This window comes from Lathamus discolor, chromosome 13 (genome assembly GCF_037157495.1).
Source record: "Lathamus discolor isolate bLatDis1 chromosome 13, bLatDis1.hap1, whole genome shotgun sequence".
Taxonomy (NCBI): domain Eukaryota; kingdom Metazoa; phylum Chordata; class Aves; order Psittaciformes; family Psittacidae; genus Lathamus; species Lathamus discolor.
In genome coordinates, this window is record NC_088896.1 from 10,541,373 (window position 1) to 10,567,951 (window position 26,579).

Genomic DNA, 26,579 nt, shown 5'->3' on the forward strand with positions numbered 1-26,579 from the left:
ATCCCAGCACAGGGAGGTGATCCCCTGGAGATCTGGGGTCAGCTCGGGACACCGAGCCCCAGCCTGGGTGGAATTCCCTGGCAGCGGATGCTCCCAGCTCTGGTGCAACCAGTGCCTTTCCTGCCGGGTGATGTTGCCACCGCTTGCACAGAGGTGCTGGTGCTTGGGAGGAGCTGTGCCCTTTCCCCCAGGCCATCCAAGCAGCTGGATGCACATGCCAGATGAGTTCAGCCAAAGTGTTGTAACAGGGGCTTTAATGTTAAAGTCTCCTATGCCCTGTGCTGCAAGCCAGGCAGAGCTCTGTTATCTGCCATCTCCCACTTACATTAGCACCTAAAGCACGACCGATTTAGGGCTGTTTTGCATTGCATCTGTTTTGTGGGGAAAGGCTGGCTAATGCAAAGGCTGCCTCAGCAGTGCAGGATGGCAGGGGAGGGACGTGCCTTGCCTTGTCACATCTGCAGATGTTAACGTGGTCCTGGCACCAGTGCAACAGGGACATGGTGGGTGCCCCTGCGCTGTTCCCTTGCTCAGACTGGGAGTGATGCTGTTTCTGGGCTGGGGAGGGGTGTTATCTGAAAGGCTGTCTGTTGTCACCTCCCTGTTTTCTCTGAACTGTTAGTAATCAGAAGGGAGCGTGTGTCTGTGAGTGTGAAAATGGGCGCTGAAGACACCATTTCCTCTTGTGCTGGCGTTCCTGCAAGCTACCACTAGAATGGGGAGCAGGGAACACATCGAGGCAGAGACCAGATGGGAAGTGGAGTCCAAGGTCCTGGCAATGGGAAAGTCCAGGCCAGTGTGGGAGCTTGTGAAACAGCTCAGGGACGCAAAAGGTCATCCTAAACCCTCATACTCTCTCCTGTGCATCCGTGTGGTATCACCCCTCCATCAGAGCACCACGATTCATCGACAGACTGGTGTTGGGTGTTGGTGTCCCACAAAACGCGGTGGAAGCTTGCTTCAGCACATCATCCCTGGCAGAGGGTTGGAGCTAGATGAGCTTTAAGGTCCCTTCCAAGCCAAACCGGTCTCTGATTCTGTGATTACTGCGGTGCTCCCTGCAGGCTGCTATGGATAAGGGCTGCAGGGGCTCAGTTTTGTTTAGTGGAGGGGGGGGTTGCAGGAGTGTAAAGAGTTGCCCCTAAGCTGCATCAGCTCCCTGCCCCTTTCCCAGCGTCCCTGTGTTCAGTGCATGCCTTAGCACAGGATCTTGTGTCTAATCTCTATCAAAGTGTCTCTTCCGCTTCACTCTCAGAAGGTCTTAACTCTTCTAAAATGCAGAGATGCTCTGTTATCAGGGCGACAAACAGACTCACACAGCCAAAATGTGCACAGAGATAAGGAGAAATTGCATCCCCCTTGGTTTCTGTGTTGACACGAATAAACACGGCAGCCTGCAGCCCTTCTGCAGGATGTGTTAAGAAGAAAATGGGCAGAGTAAGAGAGATTAGCCTGAACCAGGAAATTACCTTCAAAATTGAATTACAGAAATACGGAGCTTATTGAAAGCCGAATAAATGGGTTCTGATATTTGCACAGTTTGGTGACATTTCTGTATGCTTCTGCACGGCAGGATCCAGATATTACTCTGCTGGAGTCCCCATTGCAAAGCTTTTCTGCTTCACCTTCTTCTGTTCTTGTGCTGTTCAGAGCTTCCACCACCAAACTGTCTCCTGCTGGAGGCTGCTATTGAGGCAGGCACCAAGGACTGACCTTGTGATTTTACCTTGCTGAAGAGCTTTGTCTGTGTCGTGTTTGTGCCTCGGCAGAGCTGACCTACGTCAGGAAACACAACTGGCTCTTGCAGCACAGACAGCCCCTGGGACACAAATAACCCCGGTGTGATCCAAGCAGGCGTTGCACAACCTCTGCCGCACGGTTCATTGGGTGCACCTCAGTCACTCCTTGCAAAAGCTTTGCTCCTCTGGACTGGGGCCTCTCCTGGGTTTATTGCAGGTTGCAGGATTGAGTCAGAGGAGCGAGTTGAGCCCTTCGACAGAGAAACCCTGGGGCATGGCACTGTTGGGGCAGGAGGGCGAGTTACAGCTCCAGCATTGCAGTGTGGGTGCTGATGGTGTTGGCAAAGAGTTTGGGACTATCCAGGTCACTGAGTGAACTGTGCCCAGGCCGTGTCATTCCATGTTCTTATCTTCATGAGCCTTGGGAATTGAAACTGAAAATGAATGCAGCATCATCCCCTAACTGAAGATGAATGCAGCATCATCCCCTAACTGAAGATGAATGCAGCAGCATCCACAAACTGAAGATGAATGCAGCAGCATCCACAAACTGAAGATGAATGCAGCATCATCCCCTAACTGAAGATGAATGCAGCATCACCCCCTAACTGGAGATGAATGCAGCAGCATCCGCTCATGCGTTGTGCTGGTGTTCCAGGGTTTCCTACTGTTGGTTTTCCAGATAGAAGCACTGGGGTTTTCTGTCTTCGTACTTTCATTACTTAGGCTGACTTTGAGGAAAGCAAGTACCTGCCTCTGGGCTGTGGCTCTGAGGTCAGCTCCTCTTTGCCAAAGCAAATTTGGCTGCATGTGGGGCAATGTGTTGGCTGGTTAAGTCTTTGCAAGGTGTTTTTAGGTTCTCCCCACTCAGTGCAGTGTGTCTCAGCCATCAGTCAGAGCCAGAAAGGAGATAAGTGGATAAGGAATTGGCTGGAGGGTTGCACTCAAAGGCTTGAGGTCAATGGCTCGATGTCCAAGTGGAGATCAGTGATGAGTGCAGTGTTGCATGTGTATCCTGATTCCAGTATGCATTGGCAAAATCCATCACAGTCATAAAAGTGCTCTTGCCTTTCCCATTTCCTGTCCCAAATTGTGGTTCCTGGGGGAAAACAAAAGGAAAAGTCGATAATGCTTCAGTTCTTGAGACATAAAGGTGTGAGTTGCAGCATGGACACAGGCACAGGGATGGGGCAGGCAGCAACGAGGTGTGCACAGACCTCGATGTGCCTGTGGCCACCAAATGAGCCGGCAGCTCTGCAGCATCCAAATGAGAGGAAGAAAGCCCCAGCCTGCAGCTCCCTTCTCCCGAGCAGCCCTGAATCGAGTTGTTAAGGAAACAGATTTCAAGTTTGCTGTTTCCAAGGAGTTATTACAAACAACCACGAGAGCAGGCACAGATAAAGGACGTGCAGGAACGTCCCTGTCCTGCTCAGAGGACGTACCATGTTCCTAATCACAGCATCTCCATTTGCCTCCAGCTGATGCTCATGGCAGTGATGGAAGAGCAGCCCGTGGTGCTTTGCCACTGTTATTGACAGGGCTAAGGAGAGAGCAGTTGAATTGTGTTTCAAAGAGGTAAATAAAGCACAATATCCACTTCATCTCTTCCCTTGGCCTTTGGTTGAAACTTCAACAGGTTTTGAGAATCTATTGCACATTAAGTTATTTTTCTGTGGTTTAATAAGGGGTTGGAAAAGAGATTTTTCAGGGCCACTTCCACCTCACTGTGCTTACATAAACACCTTGCTTTTGGTTTTCTCCAAGGCTTAGCTAAAGCTCTGCATTTACAGACTGGATGGTGGGTGCAGCTGAGCCACACTGTCGCTGGCACCCTGCTTCGAGCACTGCACAACGTGGTTTTATGCAGCTTTACCAAAGGGTTATCAATACCAGCAACCCAACCATGGAGGCGAAAGTGGTGAGAGAGCTTCCCACCCAAGCCATCAGATCACTGTCATGAACAACAGCCTCCTCATCACCTGCAGGTCTGTCCCAAAGGCATTTACATCGAAAAGGCATGACCTGATTCCATACTTTGACTGCCTGTATGGCAAAGCCCTAAGGCTTTCACACAGATGAAGCCCATGGGAAGAAGGCAGTGGTGATGCAGGACTGTTGTCACAGCTGTGGAGATGCCGCAGCAACCCATGGCAGGGCACATGGGACCACCTTTGGAAAGTGGCCTCTGTGAAGATGCACTTGTGCTACTGAAACCACCAGAAGTGTCTAGTCCGTGAGTTTACACCCATTCGTGTTCTCTTTGACTTGATTCCTGTTTCAGCTGGAGTGGAGGCCGGGCAGTGTGGCTTCTCCCTCAGCCTCCCTCGTTTAAAATACACTTTGTTATCTGCATGGGTTTGAATTCTGAGCACAACAGTTTGGCAGGGAATCCCGAGTGTCTTTGCTCGGTGGCTGTTGTTTAGTCTAGAGGTAGTGAGTATTCGACTGTGGGGACACCAGGAATGCACCCGGCCTTCCCGCTCCTCTTAGGCTTGGCTGGGGCATCCTTGTGGGATTCCTTGGTGGAGATTCCTCTGGGCAGAATTAAAGGCTTTTCACCTTGAGGACAAGCTGTTGTTGGGGCAGATCACTGAGGAGCCAAGGAGATGGGCACCTTGAACCTGCCCTTGAACTCTCATGTCTGTTAAGATGGGTTTGTATCAGCTCTAACCACTCTGTGTGCCTTCACCTTTACCAATTTGCAAGCATAAATAATAATAAATCTGTGAGATGATCTTTAATACTTGGTAAAAAATACTTTTATTCCCCCTCTTTGGTCATCCTGTGTGAAACTGATGTTAAATAGGAGCTTTCTACATCTTCTATGGCAGCAGACGCTCCAGACGTAGTTGAGTACAGCTGGTAGGGGGAGAGCAGATCATTTGGCTTTCAAAACTTTCAAGAGATGAGACAAGAAATCCTTAGGAAAGACAGGAATAATAAACCAGACACTTTTGTCTCTTACAAAAGTGGGAGAAAGAGGCATTTCCACCCGTGAAATTATGTGCTAAAAAGCCTTATTTGAAAGAAATTGTTGCTACATGGCTACCGAACACAGCTTTAATAATAAAGTGTGGTAACAACAGAACTGGTCAATATCCCTTGAAGGAAATAGGAGCTTTTTGTGGCAAGGAACCATTTACTTTGGATTATATCATAAGTTTTTGACTGCAACGAGAAGTCTGGAGACTGGGGAATGGGATTTGTGTGGAAAGTTTGTGTTGCAGCATATGTGGGCAGTGAATTCCTCTGTCTTCCCTTTCTTTGTTATTCTCTGTTACGCTTCCTACCCTTTTGCTGGGAAACTTTGAAGTTTCCATTTTCAGTATCGATATTTAACGCTGCCCTAATTGGAATGGGCTAAGCAACATTAATCTCTATGCGTGCTCTGTCAGTGCTGGTGGGAGGAGGTTAACAAGCCCATTGGAAGTTAGGCTTTTCTCCCCTCCCTCAGGAACTGCATGTAAGACCTTCACAGGGAAGTGTTTAATGCGTTTTCATTAAGTCAGGTTTTCTTTCTGCTGTTACGGTTCTGCTTTCAGACCGCACTTTGTTCTCAGCATTGACTTTCTTGGGCTGATGAGCCCATGCCCGTGCATGGGGCAGGTTGTGGTGGTGTTGCAGGTAGTTCCTTGTGTCCCCACTGTCCTCATCAGTGCCAAGAAAGCATAGAGGGTTTTTAAAGGTGGCAGCATCTCTACCACCAGTCTGTTCAATATTCACTGTGGGTAATTGCTTTGCTATTAGAAAGACTTTTTGGATGCTGGGGAACAGATGTACTATCCCACCTGTTGATCAACCAGGATAGCAAACCTTGTGCAAAAGGAGCCACGTTTAGACATCATGCTTCGTATAGTGGGTCATTGGGGTTTTCCTTATTGTAAATCCCAAGGAATTACAGTGAACCCCCTGCACTGATGCTCAGACCCCATCTGGTTTGTGCCTCATTTGATGTATGAGACACACAGAGCTTCTGCCCATCTTGAACGTGGATGCCTGGTGTATGCCATGGGTTCCTTCTGTGCTTCAGCCTCCTTTGAGCTGGCGACTTCTTTATTTAAACACCTATTTTTATCAGCTTTACAATCTCCAAAAGCTCCATTTCTTCGTCAGAAAGGGCTGAAATTGGCCAGTGGATTTACACTTGCCACAAGGAACACGCACGTGGTGATTTTCTTCAGGAAACAAGGCTAAAAATAATAATAATGATTCATAGAAACACTGTGGAAAATACTGGTTTTCTGGTGGATGGAACAGGTAACATCCAATTTTATATGTTATTAAGCTGCCTCCACATTCTGAGCTCCTGTACAGATGACTTTCTCTGCAAACTGCAATTTAACACAGCGTCATCTTTCAAAGCCAGTGTCTGCTATGGTAAACTGGGGGATGTTATTTTGACAGCGAGGTGCTTGCTTGGTAGTTAATACTGAAGAGAACTGATCCTGGGGCTTCCAATTAATGGGTTTTTCTTAGAGATAAAAAGGCCTCTAAGCATCACTGTTTGCCTTTGGGGAAGAGCTCCCTCAAGCTCACTCAAACATGTGTGACCTGGACCCATGGAGCTGGGGCAAGGGGAGACCCCGGCTCCTGCACCCTAATGCAGAGTGATGCTGAGCGCTGCTGCATGCTTCTGGTTGTAAGGCAAGTGCCATGTCCAGGATTGCGGATGCTTCCTGCAAGACACTTGCAGACACCGTCCCCAGAAGGTTTGGAGGGACCAAAACCCAAGGTTTTTGCACGTTGTAATAAAAGGAGCTCCAGAACTTTACCAGATCCAGATGAGAGGCATGAAGTTGCCTGATCGCGGTGAGCCGGTGCGGAGGTGACCGCATGCCCCTGCAGTGCTTATCCCACAGGAGCTGCTGGTGCGAGTCCTGGCTGTGGCAATTCCCGTTCGCAGTTCCTTCTGGTGCCGTCATGAGATCCATGTTTTATCCTTGCTGCTGTTGTTGCTTTCTTCTTTGTTGAGAAGAAAACCCCAAAGAGCGTTAAACTGTGTCTGTGTCTTGGCAACTGGGAGACGCGAACAGATTGTGCCTCCAAAAAATGGCAGAGTTTCAAAATATTGTATTCCGTGAAGAAGAGACAAGGAAAATAAACTCCCCAAAGGGCAGGTTCTGTTTCGCCAGGAGGAGGAAGGCTTTTAACATTTATTTGGGTTTGGTGTTTTGCTCCCTGCTTCTTCTGCTGGCGCCGATCGTGAGCCATGGGAGCGTTAGATGCTTGTGCGACCGGCTCTGGTTCACGTTCAACTTAGGTTTGTTTCCAGTAGGTTTGTTTTCATGTTCCCATTGCTGAGAGCAGGTTCCTGAGGTTCAGGTGCAGCGCATGGGATCGTGCAAGCAAATCCCTAAAGGAAAAAGAAGTCAAAAGGAAAGAACAGAGGAAATCTGTGCTTGTTTCTCTTCTGATTTTGGTTGCTGTGTGAATGTCATTGCGGTAGTGTGGATGTATGTCAGGAGACGGCTGGTGAGTGTTCATAGGAATTCAGCTCTGGAGCTAAAGAGGCAGATCCTGCTCGCATGGGCAAGTCAGTAATTCTCTGTGTATTGATTTCCATGTGCAAAATCAGGATGGAGCTACTGCTTTCTTGTGCCTGTGGTTGTCTTGTTTGCTTGAACTGCGAGAGAATGCAGGTGGGTTGTTGGAGACAGAGATGTCACTGGGATGGCAGACTTAGGCCTTGCCAGAGAAACAGGGCTTTTGTCCGCCTGCACTGCAAGACCTGTGTTTTTGAGATTCCATTTTTAGCTAAAACATGACAACATCAAGAGCACCGGTACCCATTTAGCATCCTGTCAGTTCCGATGTGCATTGGCACCGCTTGGGAAAGGGTATCTGGAGCATGTGGCGCAGCAGAGCCTGCTTCTCTGTTGTGCCTGTTAGAGACCTTTGCAGTGCAAGTGAGGAAACTAGAAGGAAAAGGGGCAAAGAACAGCTCTGCTAAGTAGAAATGCCTCCACTTGTTCTGAGAGTGTTTCTTACTTCCTTACAGACCAGCTTTTACCTCTTGGGAAAACCAAGACCTATTCTTTATGCTTCTGGGTGACCTTCCTTGGAAGCTCCTTGGAGCAGAGAATTGGCTTTTCTTATTTCCTTTTCTTTCCTAAATATGCAGCTCTGTTGATTTCTGATCCCAACAGCGAGTGTGCACCGTGGCTTGCAATAAATGCTTTTCCCAAGAGGTATCAGCTGGGTTGCTGCTGCCTGTCTCATCCTGGCATGACTCTTTTCTAAAAGATCCTGTCTTTTGGAGCAGACAAGGCAAGATTGGGAAAAGAAAGAATTGTCGATCTGAATTGACTAATTGCTTTGGAAAGGTCATTCTCAGTTCTGGGTGCCTGCACTTTGAACTAGCATCCCTCCGGCACTGGGGTGCACAGACATCGATTGGCATGAGTCTGTGTTAAGAGGAAAAACAAACTCAAACATGTACAGGTAAAGTTTGAGAGTGTTGGGAATAGAGGGTAAAAGTGATGCTAAAAAGAAAGACTGTAATTGATATAAGTCATTAGGTTAAAAATGTTTAATGCCTAAATTAGATGCTTGTGCCTTTTTTGGGGACCAGGGATTTTATTACATAGGCAGACAGCCAGATGTTTACCTTGGGGTTTTGGTGACATGAGTTGTGTTTCCAGGTGATTTTAGCCATGAATTCAAAAGCCCGTGCTGAAATGTGGCTGTATATGTTTAGCCATAAAAAGGTTCTTGTATTTCTCTAGTCTGCCTGGCTCTTGTGTCTGCCGGCTTGGACCCCCCTTACAGGAGAGCCTGCATTTGAACTACTTCAGAGCTTGAGCTTCATCCAGCACAGAGAAGCTTGGCTGGTCAGTGTGAACAGAAACAAATGGCTTTGAAGCCTGCAAACTCAATTCTGCTTTAGTTTTTTTGCTGGGTTTGCACAACTTTAATGACCAAGAGGTGAAGCATCCATTTAAACAGAATCAGGATCTGATTCTGGACTTTCAGCTTTAAAAAGGTCTTTATTCCTGCCAGGGTTTGCCGTTCTGTATCTGGAGTGGTTTAAAATCTGAGGAACGTTTTAAGGGATTCTACATGGGTAGGGCTGACGAAGGAGAAATACCTTTCACTTTGCATTTTCACGTGGCCTGCCTTTGCCAGAGCTCTTGCCTGCTTTCTGTACCAAGCTGGCAGCCAGACCTTGCAGGTCTAAGTGAAGCGTTACTGAACAAAGGCACTTTATGTTTTGAACTCCGTGCCCTGAGACAGCACCACCAGCCTGGCCGGGCATTTATGTTAAATAAGGTCAACAAATATAGACAAGCTGTGTTTTGCACATTAAACCAAAACAACCCAACAACAGCAACAGGAAAGCGCCTTTCTTTAATTCTGCCTCTCTCTTGTTTCACAGGCAAGAAGAGGAACCCTGGGCTGAAAATTCCTAAAGAAGCATTCGAGCAACCACAGACAAGCTCCACGTAAGTCTGCAAACACTAAGGCAGAATGAAAAGAAAACCACGAGCCCCAGCTGCCTTCCAGCCTTTGCTGTGCCTGCGCTGCAAGGGCTTGAGCTTGTAGGTCTGGGATAATGGGGACCCTTATGGATAACAGGGACCCTTATGGATAACGGGGACCCTTCGCAAGGAACAAGGGCAAAATGCCTGGGTTAATACTGGCGTCGTTAGGAAGGATTATAGCTTAACAGTCCTTGTATTTCTCTTGTAGCCCCAGGTATAACTGTGGGATCTCAGCCCATCGCCCTAACCCATCACTGCCTGTGGACATGTCTCATGTGCTGCTTAATGATGTGCCCAGGAAAAGGAAAAATCATAATAGGCACCCAATTTTAATCGGTGTGGCACTTTGGCCACCCAGTTTGAATAACATCCATTTGGTCAGAGCATAAAAATGCATCCCCTTCCCTACATACTGAGCCTTGCAAAAGAAATCCCTGTGTTTTTAAGGCCATTTGTGCAACTCCCGCCTGCTTGGCTCTCCTTGCTTCCTTGAGGACTGGCTTTTATTAGCCTGTTAACCCGTGCTGTGTGACTTGGGTAATCATTTACAGGGGTTTTAGACCTTTATGCCCGTTTAATCCATTTTTCATACAGGCTGGCAGAGATTTGGTGCTTGCACCTGGCTTGCCTTTCGCAATGAATCTCTCTGGGTTCCTGCATGGGGAAGTTGGATGTGAGAAAAGCCAATTCCAGCAGCTTCCTTCCTGACCCCTTTTTGGGGTGACTTTGTGGATGTTGGCTCTATCTGTTGATCCTGCAAAGCTAGGAGGCTGCTTAGGCTGCGCGGGCTGCTGGCCTGAAGGTGTGAGGGGATGGCTTGGGCGGCCACGGAGGTTGTATTTACCCATTGAGGGAAACTAGATCTTTGTAAGGAACATTTCACATCTTTTCCCTTTTCTCCTTTGCAGGCCACCCAGAGATCTAGACTCCAAAGCTTGCATCTCTATTGGTGAGGAGGTAAGACTAAGAGTTGTGGTGAGAAGAAGACCTCTGGGGACCGATGACCACCCTGGGCTGGCTGCTCTGGTGCTGCCTGCCTGTGGGATTGCTTAACTTCAGCCCCACAGAAAAAGGCAGGTTAATAAACACCAGCTATTGAAAGCTGGAAATGGAAGGCAGTTGCTGGATGAGTAAAAGCTGAGAAGAGTGACCTGCTGGTTGTCACTGCTCTGATGAACGTGTCCCCAAACATCTACCCTTTGCATCCCATGACACCTCCGTCCCCTTCATGCTTTCCATCTGGGAAATTCCTTCCTTGCCTCATTATTCCAGGCAGTCCCCTGGAAGTAACAATAAAAAGAGGGGATTGCTAACAGCAGATTTTTCTCCTCTTTGCAGTTCCTTTGCTGATTTAAAGCCTTCATCCAAAGTATTTCTCTTTCCTAATATTGGCAGCCATCTCGTCAGGAGTCTAACTCAGGGTAGATCTTGCTGTTCTGGAAGCAAATCCTTGTGACAGCATTGGAACCAGTCACCTGATGGTCTGAGAAAATAGCGGGGAAAAAACAAAACAGCTATTTTGGTAGGAGAAAACAGCACAGCAGCATTCACAAAAGCATTTTAAAGCTAGGCAGTACATGTATTAGGTGTAAAGATAGGCCTTGGCGTCGGTGAGTTAATGCATGGGGTGAAATGCTAATCTAATAGTGGTTTATAACATCTGTATCTTTGGATGCTTTCCCTTCATTTTGGATTTTGTATTTTCCCTGGCATGGAGCAGGGGCTGGGAGGTGGAAACAGTGTGAGATGCCTCTGGAGCAAAGTGGTGCAGCACCGAGGCAGGGAAAACGCCTGCTGCTAGAGCAGGCGCCTGCTCCAAGAAAATCATTTCTCCCCTGCAGTCCTAGGGATGAGGAAAGGCTCAGGCACTCCAGAAAGGCTCCATGCACAGAGGCAGAGAGCCCATGTTGGATGGTGCAAAGAGAAAAGCACTCGTACAACTCAGAGCTCAGCTTGACAGGCACAGATATGCGGCTATCTCGGAGGGACTGGCATCCCGTGGTTTGCATTTCCCTAGCCATCCAGCCAAGTTGCTTTAGCATGTGCTCCACCAGCCTTTCTACACCCCCCCCTCATCCCTAGGGAAAGCCACTTTTCCTCCTCTCCCTTTGCTGCTAAATTGAAGAGTGGCCTTGAGAGAATCAAAGTGCTTCTTTGGAGAGGATCTCGTTGAACAGGGGGAGCAGTGTCGGGCAGGCGGAGATGCTTCTATCCCTCCTGTTGCACAAACCTGTGAGCCAGGGCTCCTTTTGCAGGCGATGGAGCTGCGAGGGAAGGACACAGTAATGCAGTGTGTGGCCCTGCACGCTGTGGCATCCCCAGCCAGCACAGCTGAGGCTGCAGGGTTTATTTCTGCTGTGCCGGCAGAAAGCGGTGTGGGATTTGCACTGTGAATCGGTTCATTATAACCCGCGTCTTTCTGTAGGATGATTGACTGATGTGGTCGCGCGTTGGGCAAACGGAATGGTTGGGTTTAGGAGCAAAGGCACTTCTTAAACATCCAAAAATAATACGAAGCAAAAAATAGAGCTGCTGCACAATATCGCGGCAGAAGGGAGAAGGGCAGGTTGGGATGCAGGGCTGCAAACAAAGTCACCCTCTGTGTAAGGCCAGGAGAAAGAGATCTCGAATGCTAGAGAAAATAAATCATCCATGGTTTGAAAATGGGGCACAGTCATTGGTATGTGGCCTGTCTACAGGTCTGGAGAATTAAGCTTTTGCAGGCCTTAAAAAACATAGAGATACTTCCGTAATTGTAGGAGGATAGAAGGAATAAAAGCCTGAAGGTGATTTGTGGGGATGAAGCTGATGTGGTATCATCCATCCCGGCCCTTTGAGGATGAGGAAGCTGAAAGTGCTGCAGCTGAAGGGGATGGAATGAGCACTGAAAGTGCTGCAGCTGCAGGGGATGGAATGAGCACTCGGGTGCTGAGGGGAGCATCCCGTCGATGGGATGGTCCTTCCTGGCGCCCACCATTCTCAGGATGCTCCTCAACACAGGCTCCCTGCTTGTGCTGTTAGGAAGCACATCCTCATCAGAACTCTGCTAATTACTACATTGTAGTTAATCTCCTGGCAGCCTCTGAGGACTGTGATTTGTTTCTATCCTCATGAACACCGATAGCGAGGGGGATGCACAGGAGTGAATTTATTTGCCAAGCAGGGCTAGATTTCAGGGGTGTTTCACTCCTTGCATAGCGGATATGCACAGCAGCCACCTTTGCACTGATGTTTCATTCCCTCACAGAACTTTGAGGTGAAAGCTGATGACCTGGAGCCCATCTCTGAGCTGGGACGAGGTGCGTACGGGGTGGTGGAGAAGATGCGGCACATGCCGAGCGGGCAGATCATGGCAGTGAAGGTAGAGTGAGCCTCCGAGGTGCTTCCTGTCTGCGTTGTCTTGCGTGGATGCTCTCATTGGTGCACATGTCTAATGTCGCTTGTTCTGATGCATGCCTTTACTGAGATTTACTGCTTTCCTTATGAAATCCTCTTTCTGCACAGAGGCAAAGAGTGACCAGGGAGATTTGGGCTATTTAACCAAGAAAAAGGGTGTGTTTTAACCGCATGATGCTCGGTGTGTTTCCAGCATTGCAGTGCATGCACCTATGTCTACAATATTCCTGTTTTCACTAGGACTTTACCAGCTATTTGCCATCATTTTGTAAATATGCGTATTTTCTAATGCAGATGTACCCTCAGATTCAGGGCTCTGCACATTAATTGTAATGGTACAGAATTGCATGCTATAAAGTTAATTGCTTAAGTTAATTTTCCTTCCCTGGAGACAGGGAAATGCCCATTTTCCAAAGCTGTGGGGTCTGGATGCAGGGCTGGAGCCCTCTCTCTTGCAGTAGACATCACCCAAGTCTGTTGATGTAAATAGGTGTCCAAAGCATCTCTGAAAGTCACAGGTTTCACCAGCCTGGAAACTGATTACTGCGCGTTCCTCCTCTCCCGAGCCACAGTGACTTTTGGCTCTTGCAAAGAGTGGTGTTTGCAGGGAAGAGCAAAATCGCCTGCAGTTTGGGCTCAGAGGTGTCAAAAAGGGTAACACAAAGAGGTGTGCTAAAAGAGTAAAGGAGCGATGTCAAGGCACAGCATGGGTATGGCTGTGGTATGGAGATGCTTACAGCCGATGCTAAACTGCTTCGTCTTCCAGCGGATCCGAGCCACGGTGAACAGCCAGGAGCAGAAGAGGTTATTGATGGATCTGGATATCTCCATGAGGACGGTAGATTGCCCCTTCACTGTCACCTTTTATGGGGCACTTTTCCGAGAGGTATGGCATCCTGGAGATCAGCCGTGCTGCCCCTGGGAGGCTGGAGCTGCTCCCAGGCTCTGAATTCCCATGCCTAAACTCCCCCCAAGTGCCAGGGGTTTAATCTCCATCTAGATGTGGTGCAATATGGGTTTGCTTAGTCCTGGCCTAAGGATCTGTCACATACAGTTACTTCGTGCTGAGCAAAGAGAGAAGTGGTCCCATGTGAGGAAGAGGCAGCCAAGCCTTAGTGCCAAGCGTGTCTGAGATCCCTGTGCTGAGATATTGGGGCTTGGTGGTGAGTTTGAGTGATGGGGATGGCCGGTGCTCAGGACACCAACACACAGCCCGGTCAATTAGTGTTAATGTTGTCCTGACTTGCAATGTGAAAGCCACATGGGGAAAAATAGGCGAGATGTATTGAGGAGCTTTAAGCATAGCTCTGCAGAGCTGAACTTGTGCTGCCTGAGCAATTGCAGTGACTTGAACATGCAGGAGCATCGGTCCCGATAACTTTCTGAGCTCCTAAATCACTTCTCTACCTCTAAATGGTAGTGAAGGTGAACAGCACTTAATTCCAGCTGGAGGAGAGGGGAGAGAAAGCCCAGTACAGTTTTGCTGAGTGGGTTTTAAAAGAGAGGGAAGAGGCAAACAGGCCAGCAAGGACAAGTGCCAAAGAAGACCTTTACATGTGAAAGGAAAGGATGCTTCGTTCCAGTAAGCAGCTGTTTGCTTTCTTTATGCTCCAGGGAGATGTGTGGATTTGCATGGAGCTGATGGATACCTCACTGGACAAATTCTACAAACACGTCATTGACAAAGGCCTGACGATTCCTGAGGACATCCTAGGGAAAATAGCTGTCTCCGTGAGTATGAGTTATTAGTATTAGCTGTGGGATTAGTGTCTCTGTGAAGAGGAAGGGAAAGGGTGTTTATCTTCTAAGCCAAATTCTATATGATCCAAGCTCCCTGCTGTATTTGCACCAGGAAGAGCATGGTCCGTGGTCCAGCCCACATGGTTTCTAGTATCTGGTCCTGTGGTGATGGTTTGTATAAGCCATGAGTAAGCCAGAATGTGCCTATAGACATAATTGAGAGATGGCACAGATCAGGTGTGGGAGGGCCTTGCAGCTCTTTTGCCTTCTCATTAGGGTCCTGGGAGATCCCTGGGTACCCATCATCACCTCAAGCTGCTGTGATGGTGCAGGACTTGCAGGAGATGTAATTCCTTTCCTCCAAGTGGGTCTGGTGAGGATGGGGTGGGTGATGCCAGATAGCGTTTCCTCCTTCTCATGGTGCTGCCAGCTGTGATTCACTCCAGATTTGTTGTTTCAGATCGTAAAAGCGCTAGAACATCTACACAGTAAGCTCTCCGTGATCCACAGAGGTAAGAGCCAAGCACACAGCCATGACCGTGCTGGTGTCTGTCTGCTCTGCGCTATGTGCTCGCAGCCTTGCAGGGGCTGGTTTGTGCCCAGGCACAGGGCTCCCAAATTACCTAGGAGAAAACAGGCCTCTGGCAGCAAAAATATTCCCCAGCACCTCATGAGTAGCAAAACCTACTCTGAGGAAGTACCTGCTGTGTTTGCTCTTTGAAAGCTGAATGCTGGTCCCCATGTTTTCCCTGATTGTGCAGGCAGAGAATGGGCTCTTTCCCCCTGGGTTGCATTTCCCTAATGCACAGTCTAAATCCATGGTCTGCTTTAGCACCTCTGCAATATTAAACCATACTTCTCACCTTGGTGGGCTTTGGATCAGGTTTGAGAAGGCTTCTCCCCTAGCTTGATGGCTCCATGTCGATGTGCAGTGGGAGATGCCAGAGTGATGCCCCATGTAGGGATCTAACCGTCCTCATCCCCTTCTGTGAGCTTCCCTAAGCACTGGTGGGGCAGAAGAGCGTGATACCTAAAGTAGCCTCAAGTGAAGTCGTAAATACCCTCCTAAAACTCTTCTGATATTTTCCCCTCTAAAGCATCTCAGTGATACCACGAACACTCTTAGAAAGAAACCAATTTGCAGTGTTGCTGCTTGACACCTTTAGTTTGAAGGGGTCGTTTTTGATGTCATGAGGAGGAAAAAGCCCTCTCTGGAGTGTGTGACTGCCGGGGAGAGGAGCATCTGAAGGAGCAGAGTTCAGCTCTATCCTGCAGACACCTACTGTACATTCTGTGTGTGGCTGGGGGTTGTTTCTGCCTTCTGTATCCTTGACAGTAGGTGGGAAATGCTGCTCGGTTTCTGGATTTCTGTTTACTTGTTTGATTTCCACTGAAAATTGTCTTATTTCAGCATAGTAACAGATGGGTGAGGAGCTCAGCAACCTGAAGCTTTTGAGTGCAAAATGCTGATTAGAAAGCAGATGTTAATGGATTAATCATCCAGTTCAAATAGGCAGGTCTCAAAAGCAGCTTCCGATGGTGTTTCAGCACTGCTATTTAATAGTCTATCACATGTAGACAGAGGACCCTCTTGCAGAAGAGACCTCTTACCCCTGGGTGGCAACAGGGGAAGGATTGCTGCCTGTTGAGGATCAGTGCTGGGATAAGAGAAGAGAGTGCTACCTGCACTGTGCTGAGATTTCCTCTGGTATTAGCCTCACAGGGAGTGACTGCCTGCTGCACAGGAGGGCACCTCCGTGCTTTCATGGATATCACTGAGAGCTTCTTCCTAAGCCCTAATTTCGCTTTCTGATGGTGATTTTAACTGCCTTCATGAGCGTGATGCAAGTGTGAACGCACCAAGGATTATAAGGCCGTGATGGGAAGCGGATAAATCTGGCAGTAATAAATAGATGAGACACTGGCCTGATTTCCATAAGGTGTGGAGCACCCACACGCCTGCTGCTGTTCACATTGCCTGCAAGCTTGGTATCCTTAAAAGCAGAGGCCACTTCTGAAATCCGGATTCTTATTTTACTGCTCCCTCCTTCCCCTCTGCTCCTGTTCACCCTTTCCTGGCCATTCCTCATCCTTTCCCTATGGGTTTTTTCTTGGACCACATCCACCTGGGCACTTGCCAGAGCTCCAGACATCCCCTGGAGATGCCCTCAGCTCCGATGAGCTGTTCTCCTGCGAGCATGGGATATGTCCATGGGGTGTGCAGTGGGATCTGATGGTTACGTGCAGGGATACCTCCTGCTTCCCCTCATCAGAAGAGAGGAGTCTGCAAGGGAAGGGGCACTTGCAGAACATATGACAGGCCATGAGGCTGTCACCTGAACTTGCAGTATCCGCAGCCAGCGGGTTCCTGGCGTGCACAGAGCCCAGGGCTTTGCCTGGACACCTTTGGTGCCCTCTGCTGCTAGGAAGCTCCCTGGCTTGTTTTGGCTTGGCACAGCCACCCGTGCGTGACAGTGACTGTGGTATGTGTTCCTTCTTGCAGATGTAAAGCCCTCTAACGTGTTGATCAATACGCAGGGGCAGGTGAAAATGTGCGATTTTGGCATTAGCGGTTACCTCGTAGACTCGGTTGCTAAAACCATGGATGCAGGATGCAAACCCTACATGGCTGTAAGTTGAGCTGCGTGTGAGGGCTGAGGAACATGAGCCTGGGCACCGGGTCATCCGAAAGGGGGAAGGATCAGCCTCCGGCATGTGTTCCGGAGACTTGTTTTGGAAGATGAATCCCTGAAGTTACTCATAAAGGGGCAGAGAGGAGAGGCAGATCTCCTGGGTCAGATCATATCTCCTGGGCACAGCTTCTTGCTGCCTTATCATCTCCCGGTGACCTTGGGGAAGGCTCTGTAATGACTCTGTGCTGCATTTTTGCTGTTTGCCCTGTGGGGACAATAGTACTTTCCATCAGGGAGGAAAAACAGTCCCCAGGGATTGGGTCCCTCAGACTCCTCCTGGGAGCCGCTGCTCAGGCTTCAGCCTCTATGAAGCACTTGCACAGGGTGAAAACAGGGCAGGGGAACTGGGGCTTGTCGCTCGCTGTTCCCTGAGCTCCAGCACCTCAATCCCTGGAGCAGGTACCATCTGCTTCTGGTGACCCCTTTCACCGTGGCACTAGATCTGGCCCCATCACAACCAAGGGAGCAAGCTGGTGGCATGGGCCACGTGTGGTCCTGGTCTGCCACCCTCGGAGACCCGTTTGTGGTCAGTGAGCCTCGCACTGGTGGTGCAATGGTGCACCCATTTGTGGTGATGGCATTGCACTGGTGCCGTCCCTGTTCCTCAACCACCTTTGCCTCTGTTCACAGCCTGAAAGAATTAACCCGGAGCTGAACCAGAAGGGGTACAGCGTCAAATCTGATATCTGGAGCCTGGGGATCACAATGGTAGGGTGACCTGGAGGCTCACAGTGAAGCCAAAAGGGTTCGATGTTGCTTGTGGGTTCATTTTCCTCCCCATACCCCCCCAAACACTGGTGGCATCGGTTCCCTGGGAAGGTGATGAGGTGGGAATGGGAAACAAGCTTTCCACAGGGCTGGAAGGGAGGAGGATGGAGCGCTGTCTTCGGATGCGCCTGTGGGGTGCCACTGGTGGGGACAGCCCTGATGCGGTGGCGATGGGCTGCCGGGAGATGGCAGCATGGGCTAAGGCGAAGGCGGCTGTCGCCTTGGAGCAGGTTGGCTTTCAAAGCGCACAAAAACACTCCCAACGCTTTGCAGTTAGCGGAGCCCCCCTCAGAAGAGGAGGGATGGGTGGCATCTCCCACGCAGCGTTTAGGGGGAACCCATCTGCTTGCAAAGCCGTTTGAAAGCGCAGTTACCCTTTGAGATGTGGTGGTGGTTTTGAGTTCAAACCCTTCCCAAGCCTAACAGCAGAGGATTGCACATGGAAACTGCCAGGTCTCCTCCAGCCTATCCCTTATGGAAGAGGTTAAACAAGATGTGGTGGCCAAGTGGAGTGAGGAAACACCATGTGTTTGTGCCTAAATAACACACCCAGGATGGGCACGTGGGGAATGTGTGGGGAAGGAGGGTGAGATGCTGTGGGGCTGAGGCTCGGCTGTGTCTCCGCAGATCGAGCTGGCCATCCTGCGCTTTCCCTACGACTCCTGGGGGACGCCGTTCCAGCAGCTCAAGCAGGTGGTGGAGGAGCCATCGCCGCAGCTCCCGGCGGAGAAGTTCTCAGCGGAGTTCGTCGATTTTACCTCGCAATGGTAAAGTGCTCCCTTGGCCTTACCCAGCCTTGCCCTGCGCTCCTCTGCCAGGCTGTGGGGAGGATGCGGTGCCTCCAGCATCCCTGTCCCCGCAGGCATCCCCTTAGGGGACAACCCAAGCTTGTGATCAAAACATCCTCCCCAGGGGAAGGGATGCACCTTCATGTGCTCAGTGATCCATGAGGGACAGGCTGGGGCTTGGTGCTGTGCCTTTGGTGGTAGCGGGCATCTTCCCTGCTTGAGGTGGAAAGGGACAGGCCTGGAGGGGACATAGAGGAGGAAGGGGTTTAGGGGTCTTTCTCCCTCCATTTGCCATCAGCATGGAGTGTCTGCGGCCGGTCTGGCAGCATGGAGAGTGCAGGCACGAAGATGTGATGGACCCCTCACATCCCATGGCTGGTGCGGGGACAGGAGTAGGACACAGAATGGCTGCCTCCTCTTGCTCCCACGGGATACACGGTTCCAAGGGCAGAGTCAGCCCCGTGGTGGCCCCCGTTAGCAGCTACCGGGGCCCTCCGGCTGCTGCGCTGCTTTGCATGGGACTCAGAGCTGGAAGCAGCGGGAGAGTTTGGCTGCGGCGTAGGAAAAGGGCTGGAGCAGATGCGTGCTGTCTGGAGGCTGCGAGCGCTGCATGAAAGCACAGGCTCCCCCAGCGCCCGAGGAGACTCGCAGCTGCCCTCGTCCTATGGTTCAGCAGAGAGCTGGCAGCGGCCCCGCGGCTCCTGACTGCTTCTCCCTCCAGCTTCCCTGGAAACCGCCTGGGAAGGCGCTTCTATTTTCCAGGCGCTGCGGTGCCATCCGCGGCTTGCCAAGTTGGCAGGTGGATGGGGGGGTTGCGTGGTGGCCAGGAGAGGACAGCACATCCACAAATACAGACATGTGAGACTGCTCCGGAGCCGCCAGCATCCGGGCGCCCAGCCCGGGCGGCTCTGCTGCGACCCAGGAAGGGGTTTATCAGCCACTCCTGCCCCAGGACTCTAAGTGCGGACATGCGGATTCCTTGGAGTCTTGTTCAAACGTGTCTTTGAGGTCCTTGTGATGAGCTACACGTTGACCTGCGCTGGGGAATACCTGCCCGTGCCCACACTGCTCCGTGTCTGTGCGAGGTGGGAGCTTGGAAAAACCCTCTCTCAAAATGCCCACTGTTTCTCTGTGAGGCCCACGCTGTGATTTTGGACCAGCTGCCTTTCTCCCGTGCTGCTGGCTCTCTGCTTGTTATTGCAAAGCTGCCTGTTTGTGCCAGGCAGGCTGTTGTTCCCCACGGAATGTTTTGCTTTTGCAAGCACGGTGCCTTGCAGCTGATTTAGGAGTAAGATACCATGATGGTTGCAGTGAGAACGACCCCGCTGTCGCCTTGAAAGCTTTGGGGAGCGCGTGGAGGTTCCTTTCCTTGCAAATCCCATCCTCCGGGATCACTGAAGATCCCTCAGCACCAGTGGAGTGGCATGGACTTGGAAAAGGGAATTTTGGCTGCAGTTTTGTGTCATTGGAGTCTGAGAGTTTCTTCTGATGCTGATTAAAGTCACCTCAACTCAATGTGCTGCGGCTGGCCTGGCTTAGGTCTGTCTCAGTCTCAGGAGGTCACAGAGTGAATCACAGCCGCTGGGGCAGCAGCAGCAGTCTGATTACCTGTAGCCACTGCAGGGAAGTTCCCTGGACAGCTGGGTCAGGATCACATCCAAATACAGCTCATCATTCCTGAAGATTTACATTGATTTCAGTAACTTGTCACCAGCTTCCCTGGTATTAGTAACCTGGAAGCAAGTGGTTTTGTTTGTAGAGGGTCTACGTTAAGAGGATTATCCCCGAATCCTGCTTGTGGACACACCTAACCTTCAAATTCACCTTAGCATCGCGGCTCGGGCCGCTTTTGAGCTCAGAGGATGTGACACATCCCGTACCTTCGGCTCGGCGCTATTGGCACGTATCGTTACTAGGTTCCTCTGTTCATTCACAACATGACACTAAACACGAGCCCGCTCCACACAGCAAGCAGGAAATATCTATTCAGTGTGTGTCCTCTGCTTCCTCTGGGCTCCGGCAAATCCCAGCAGAGGAGCGACTTATCACCGCCGAGGTTCTCACTTTTGTTTTGCTCAGTGTGACACCTTTTCCCCGCCACCGACGTGTACGTGTGTGAAGATCTTTTCAAGTCGCTCCAAGTGTCTTTCCCCTAAATACACTGACAGGAAGCGAGCAGAGATTACGTCCTGTCTTTTAAAAGCTATTTTCTGCTGGAGGGGAACCAAAATAACTCCCAGCTACAACCCTCCAGAGCCATCTGTTGTAGGAGAGGAGAAAAAAAAGGATGTCCCATGTAACCGTCCCCGCTGATAACAGCGCAGTGATAAACAAACAGTTGTACACGTGCTTTGGAGCCACTCGGTCACCGCTCCCAATCAGCGGTTGGAGGCTGTATCATGCCCTTAGCTGCTGGCCTACTGGATAGCACCCAAAAACCCCAATTGCACCTGGCCCCCAGCAACAGGCAGTGCCTTAACTGGTGCATATGGTGTCCCTGGATCTCTTGTTTGACCTTGAGCTCGCTGCTCTCGTGTGTATCGTACGGGCCTGTGTGCAGGCTGCGTTGGCTGTAGGTGTCCTCAAGCCCTAAGCTGTTCACTTAACATGCAGACAAGTAGTTGGGCTTGCTGTCCAAGGACTTGAAACCTTGCTTTTGCCGTGGTATAATGTTATGGCTGTGCTTAAATTGCATACTGAATGTAACACTTAATGTTTTTCTTCTTTTGTTTTGTCTCATTAAAGCTTGAAGAAGAATTCCAAAGAGCGGCCAACATACCCAGAGCTTATGGTGAGTGTGCCTGCCTTAAGCAGTGTGCTGGTTCAGAGCTGAGATGGGTTACAATGAGATGCTGAAGACAGGGTTTCTAACAGTGACTGGTGGTTTGGGATGCTTAGCATCTCTTTTTTCCATAACAGATGAGAGAATCATGGCGCTTCAGGGGCTTGGGGGGATGACTGCAAATCAGAGATGCTCTTTGAAATCTCATTCAGGTGCTATTCCAGTCAGATCAAGGGAGAAAAAGATGTTAAAGCGGTTAACAAATGTGCTAAGGGACAAGAGTGAGGGTGTGCAGAATCAGTTAGTGAGGATAAAATCATCTGTGTGATGGCTTCAGACACCCAAGTGAAATGCATGCACCCCAGATGCTCCACGTGGGCTGCAGGAGCTGAGTAGCTTGCTAGGCTTCGCTGTTGTGGTGCCTTGGAGAGGAGACCTTTTGGACAGAGTAATTCCTGGATATTAGGGATAGAGACGAGTCTGTGACTAATAATTCCGGTTATTGAATTTCATCTGCTGCTTGGATACTGTTTGCTGTATGGACAGAGGAATAACTAAGGAAGAAGATGCTGATAAAGGCTTACGACAGGGGGAAATGTAAAGGCAGTGCAGGGCTTTGAGGTCAGAGGCACTTAACTGCTGATGAACTCACAGCAGTGCACACTCAGCTAGAGCTCTGGGCTGGAGCTGGCAAGAACAGGGTCTGTGGTGAGATTGTTCTGCTGGAGATCCAAGGTTTCATGGCCTCTTTGTCCCTCCCAACTTTCTGGTATTGATCCTGGTGCTCCCAATTGCCAGCAAAAAGCAGGACAGCTTAGGAAGTCAGTGTTCCACTCCCCTAAGCATCTAGTCCCTTTTTTAGCCCTACCTGATACACAGCTTGCTAAAGGCACGAAGGTGCCTAGCTGTGATTTCTAAAGATCCTGACCCAAATGCTTTCCTGTCCATATCTGCCCACCCCATCCAGTGCCACTGGGAAGATCTCCTGGGTTAAGGGTGGAAGCTGCTGCAGAATTCCCTCAGGCATTGGTGTCTTGTGCCCCATAACTCATAGGACATACATTATGTCATCCAGGGGATCAGCCTTATTGCTGCCTCTTTGCTCTGAGGTGTTGGGCCCTGTGTGGCATGAAGGTGCCAGGGTTTAAGGTGCTCTGTAGCTGCAAGACACACTGGAAATCCATGTGCTTTCTGCATGTGGTTGTAAGCAATGAATAATTCCTGTGGCATTTCTTGCTGGGCCCTGTAATGCAATTAGACTATATATAGATCTGATTTACACACAGTTTGCCCAAATACTGGTTTCAAACAAAGGGAGGCCCGAGGTTTATGGCTTTTTTTTTTTATTTTTGCCCTTTTTTTTCATTATTATTGAATAAATACGTATATATTTTAAGCAAATTTCTGAAGTTTGCCAAATGGCCTTTTATCAAGAAGGCTCACCGGAGCAGCTCCGTCTGTTGCAGCATTAATACCCGTTGGCAAGCGAGTGCATTTCTATTGAATTAGGTTCTTGGATCACCTCTCCCGAGTATCTCAATGCTGTGGTATTTTATGGCTGACATGAATGTTGTGAGGTCCTGTGGCTGAGGGTTGCTGTTTTGTTGGGGTTTTTTTTCTCCCTCCTCTCTCCCTTACGGCATTAAGTTGCGGTACTGGATTGGACTTGTCATTTAGACCAAGGCTGCTCCCTTGCTTTCCTGTGGAATTGAGGTTTCTCATGGAAAATATGACTCTGTTCTATCTTGAGCATCAGGAAAACTGATAGGGAGGCTTAATTTCATTTAAAAACCCATTTCCCCAGGTGAAGCAAAGCATGAAACTACTGCAGGACTGGTGGTCTGCACATTGAATAGGGCACATTGACCTGGCACAGGGTGCTCGGTGCTGTGACCAGGCTGGGTCGTTGCAAAGGGGTTGGGTTCACTGAGAGACAAGGCTGGAGGCCACCACTAACACCCATGTCATGCTTGTGGGTGCTTCCAGGCTGTGGTAGCTCTGCCTTGGGTGCGATTTAGCTGGGATGTGAAAGCAGTGGCATCGTGCTGGGTTAATAACACAGCAAGGCCATTTGGGCCATCTCTATGAGAGTCATTCAGGACGTTTGAATTCCCGTGGCTGTCTGACCCAGGGAGACCTTAAATTACGTCTGGATCCTTGCCTCAACCCGTTTCAGCTCCGTTTCCCGCATGATTGTGATTCCTCTTCCTTGCCGGTGTGTCTTTGGGTTGCTTCCCAGCTGCTCAGAGCTGCCTCTTGTTATTCACTGGATAACTTTCCACTCGAGCCCACCTTGGAAAATCTCTTTTCTTTGCTCTTCTCCCTCCACTTGGCCACTGCCGTAGATGATCATTGGAACAGCCAATGCTCAGGGACCGAGGCGAGGTGCAGCTTTGAAAAACACTGGAAACCCCTATTTGTCCAATCTGGAATGAAGTGAGAGGGTGCGGAACCAAACCGAGCTCCCCCAGCCTGCGCATAGGAAGCACAACATCATTTTGCACAGATTTGAGGTCACCTGTGAGCCCCACGCGGTCCTGGCTGCCTTTTGGTTCTCTCTGACACCCTCCTTACAAATAAATACGATCAACTGACAGGACAGTGGGTGTCAAACAGTGGTTTTGGTGATCTCAGCTGGAATTTGAATGATCTTAGCTGATGCGTTGCAGCCCCTGTTAGCAAACTATATGGCTGGTGCTAGCGGAGAGGGGCTTTGCTGTTGCTGTCAAGGGGCATTTGGTTGTGGTTTTTTATTCCTTACACATATTTTTCCATTTGTGCTGAAATGGAGGCAGGATTTTCTGGCAGGATGTCTTCCCGTGTTGGTCACGATTAAGTAGTTAAACATACAGCTGCGGATGGTTTTCCAGCCGGGATGGCTTTCCTCTTTGCGGTGGTTAGGGGTAAAGTAGCCATCTCCTGCTGTGAGTATGAGCAATTGCAGGGAAGAAATGAGACTCAAAAGTCACCAGAGGGTAAATACACAGATAAAGCAGGAAGCTGACGGAAAACCCACTGCAGTCAGCCTCCCTTGCAAGGTTTTCCTTGCTCCTGATGGAGCTGGCACATGGTGCGGTGGGTAACCACCCTATTACGAGGAGCACATCTTCTCCTGCGGTACCACAGAGCTGCGAGCCAGCATGTGCTGAAGGGCACGATGTGCTGGAGGTGGAGACAATGCTTTTGAAGACTGCAGTGTGTGCTGAAGGGCACGATGTGCTAGAGATGAAGGCAATGCTTTTTAATACTGCCTCTTCCTTTGAAAGCAGCCCAGCCAGGCTCAGGGTTTAGAGGGAACCCATGAGGGCAGCATAGTTTTGCAGCCTTCATGAAGTGGCCCATTGAGTTCCCTAAGTTGCCTCAGCTACAAAACATGGGAAGCCCAGTATTCGGCTGCTAGTGACAAAATCTTTTTCCTTGTCTAGAAGATTGTCTGAAAAGGTTTTTAGCTTGGTCCTCAGCATCATGAATAATAATGGCTTCTATTTTTCCCCTCTCTTTTCTTTCCCAGCAACATCCTTTCTTCACCCTGCACGAATCCAAAGAGACAGACGTCGCCTCTTTTGTCAAACTCATCCTGGGAGACTGAGAACTGGACTTGTACATGAATTGCCCTTCTGTGGACTGGTGGGTGCAGGGGAGGGGCGCGTGGCAGGACTTGTCATGGAAGCACCAACAGAAAGCCGCCGTGTTTCGCTGTGTTTTGTTTGTATGCTGAGAAACCCCCCGCCTCGCCGAAGTTTTTCAAAGGGTTCTTTGGTATCCATAGTGACATAGAACGAGCTGGGTAGTGAAATGAATTGTAAGGAGGTTGGAAACCTTAAAACAAGACAGCAAAAAAAAAAACACCCCATGTTAAAGAGTGATTTACATATTTAATGACAGTCAAAGTCCCTCTTCCTAACTTCCTCCTCGTCCCCTTCCCCCTGAACCAGAATTTGCTTTGTCATGGTAATAGGTGCTATGGTAGTCATGAAGTTGTATTTAGATTTATATTTTGTCCCTTCCATTGTTTTAATATTTATGTTAAGTGCTTGATGGAATAGATTTCTCTTTTATATGAGGATGAATGTGTGGTGACGATGATGGTGAGGCCACAGCAAGCGGTAGTTGTAGGGCTTTGCTGCGGAAAAGGTGTCAAAGGAAAGGAGAAAGAAGAGAAGTGTCTGTTTTGTGGAAAATATTTAATGTGCATCATAAAAAGAGATTATAAACAAGGATCTCAGCTCAGCTACCCGAGCTGTGAGGCAGCATCACTGTAAGGGAGGGAGGCCCCTGCATCCTGTGAGGTTGCCTCTTCCTGGTGCATCCCATCCATCCCTCGATGCGCTGTCAGCCTCCTGCAAAGGGAAAGCCCCTGCCCTGCATTCCACCAACTTATCTCACTATATCGGGCAGGTTATGAGGTGTGGGCATTGCTGGGATAGTGTCTGGGGCAAAAACCCAGAGGAAACTAGGTTGTCAGATGAGTTGCACAGAGAGGAGGAGGAGGTTGCAGTGGTTGGTCCCCACCAACCCCAGTAGCATTGCAGTGCCCTTGGGCTGGGGATGAGCTACTTTGAGCCTAGAAGGGAGTTCCTCTCTCCTTCTCCAGATGAGAAGGGATAACAGTATGCACAGCATCACATCTGTGAAAAATGAGGTATCTCAGTGTGAGTTTCCAGGGCTCTCACACTGCATCAGCAACAATCCCTCTGTGCTTGCCCACAGGCTTTGGGGGTGCTACTGAGCTCCCCTGGAGCCCATGCCATCCCGTGGCTTGGGCCATGTCCAGCTCTGGTTGGGATGCTGAAGGCAGCCAGCAGCTGCGGAATGGGCTGCAGGTGTCCTCCATAGAGCTGCAGCCTGGAAACCGTGCAGGGAAACCACAGCCCACCCTACCAGGAGCTCAATGCTGTTGTCCAGGTCCTTAGAGAAGGGCTGTTAGCATGGGCAGGAGCATGGGGACTGTTGGGGTGGGAGGGGAAGATGGCAGATCACACTGCTTTTAGGTAACAACGATCACTGTCAGGAGAAAGGGGGGACCATGCACAAGGTGTTGCTGAGTCTGGAGCAAGGCCACTGGCTCCAGATTAACACATTGACTGAGCCAAACCTGGATAGCTGCTTCACTCAGCCATGAGGACCTTTGCCTTTGCTCATGGCTCCTTCCCGCAGCCCATGAAGGACAGTGCCTGTTTGTGTGGCTGCGC

The 26,579-nt window shown here is 49.8% G+C and overlaps 1 protein-coding gene across 2 annotated transcripts in view; it reads left to right on the forward strand.

Moving 5' to 3' along the window:
- MAP2K6 (mitogen-activated protein kinase kinase 6) overlaps window positions 1–26,579 on the forward strand; it is a 55,777-nt gene that overhangs the window by 14,436 nt on the left and 14,762 nt on the right. The window contains exons 2-12 of one of the 2 annotated variants that reach the window (XM_065693832.1): window positions 9,115–9,181; window positions 10,129–10,177; window positions 12,468–12,581; window positions 13,383–13,502; window positions 14,231–14,347; window positions 14,817–14,868; window positions 16,860–16,987; window positions 17,680–17,757; window positions 18,445–18,584; window positions 21,351–21,396; window positions 24,899–25,014. In XM_065693832.1, the coding sequence (XP_065549904.1) occupies window positions 9,115–9,181; window positions 10,129–10,177; window positions 12,468–12,581; window positions 13,383–13,502; window positions 14,231–14,347; window positions 14,817–14,868; window positions 16,860–16,987; window positions 17,680–17,757; window positions 18,445–18,584; window positions 21,351–21,396; window positions 24,899–24,976 (989 nt within the window). In that variant the 3' untranslated portion in view covers window positions 24,977–25,014. The remainder of the gene's footprint in view (window positions 1–9,114; window positions 9,182–10,128; window positions 10,178–12,467; window positions 12,582–13,382; window positions 13,503–14,230; window positions 14,348–14,816; window positions 14,869–16,859; window positions 16,988–17,679; window positions 17,758–18,444; window positions 18,585–21,350; window positions 21,397–24,898; window positions 25,015–26,579) is intronic. The other variant, XM_065693833.1, reaches the window with a different exon arrangement.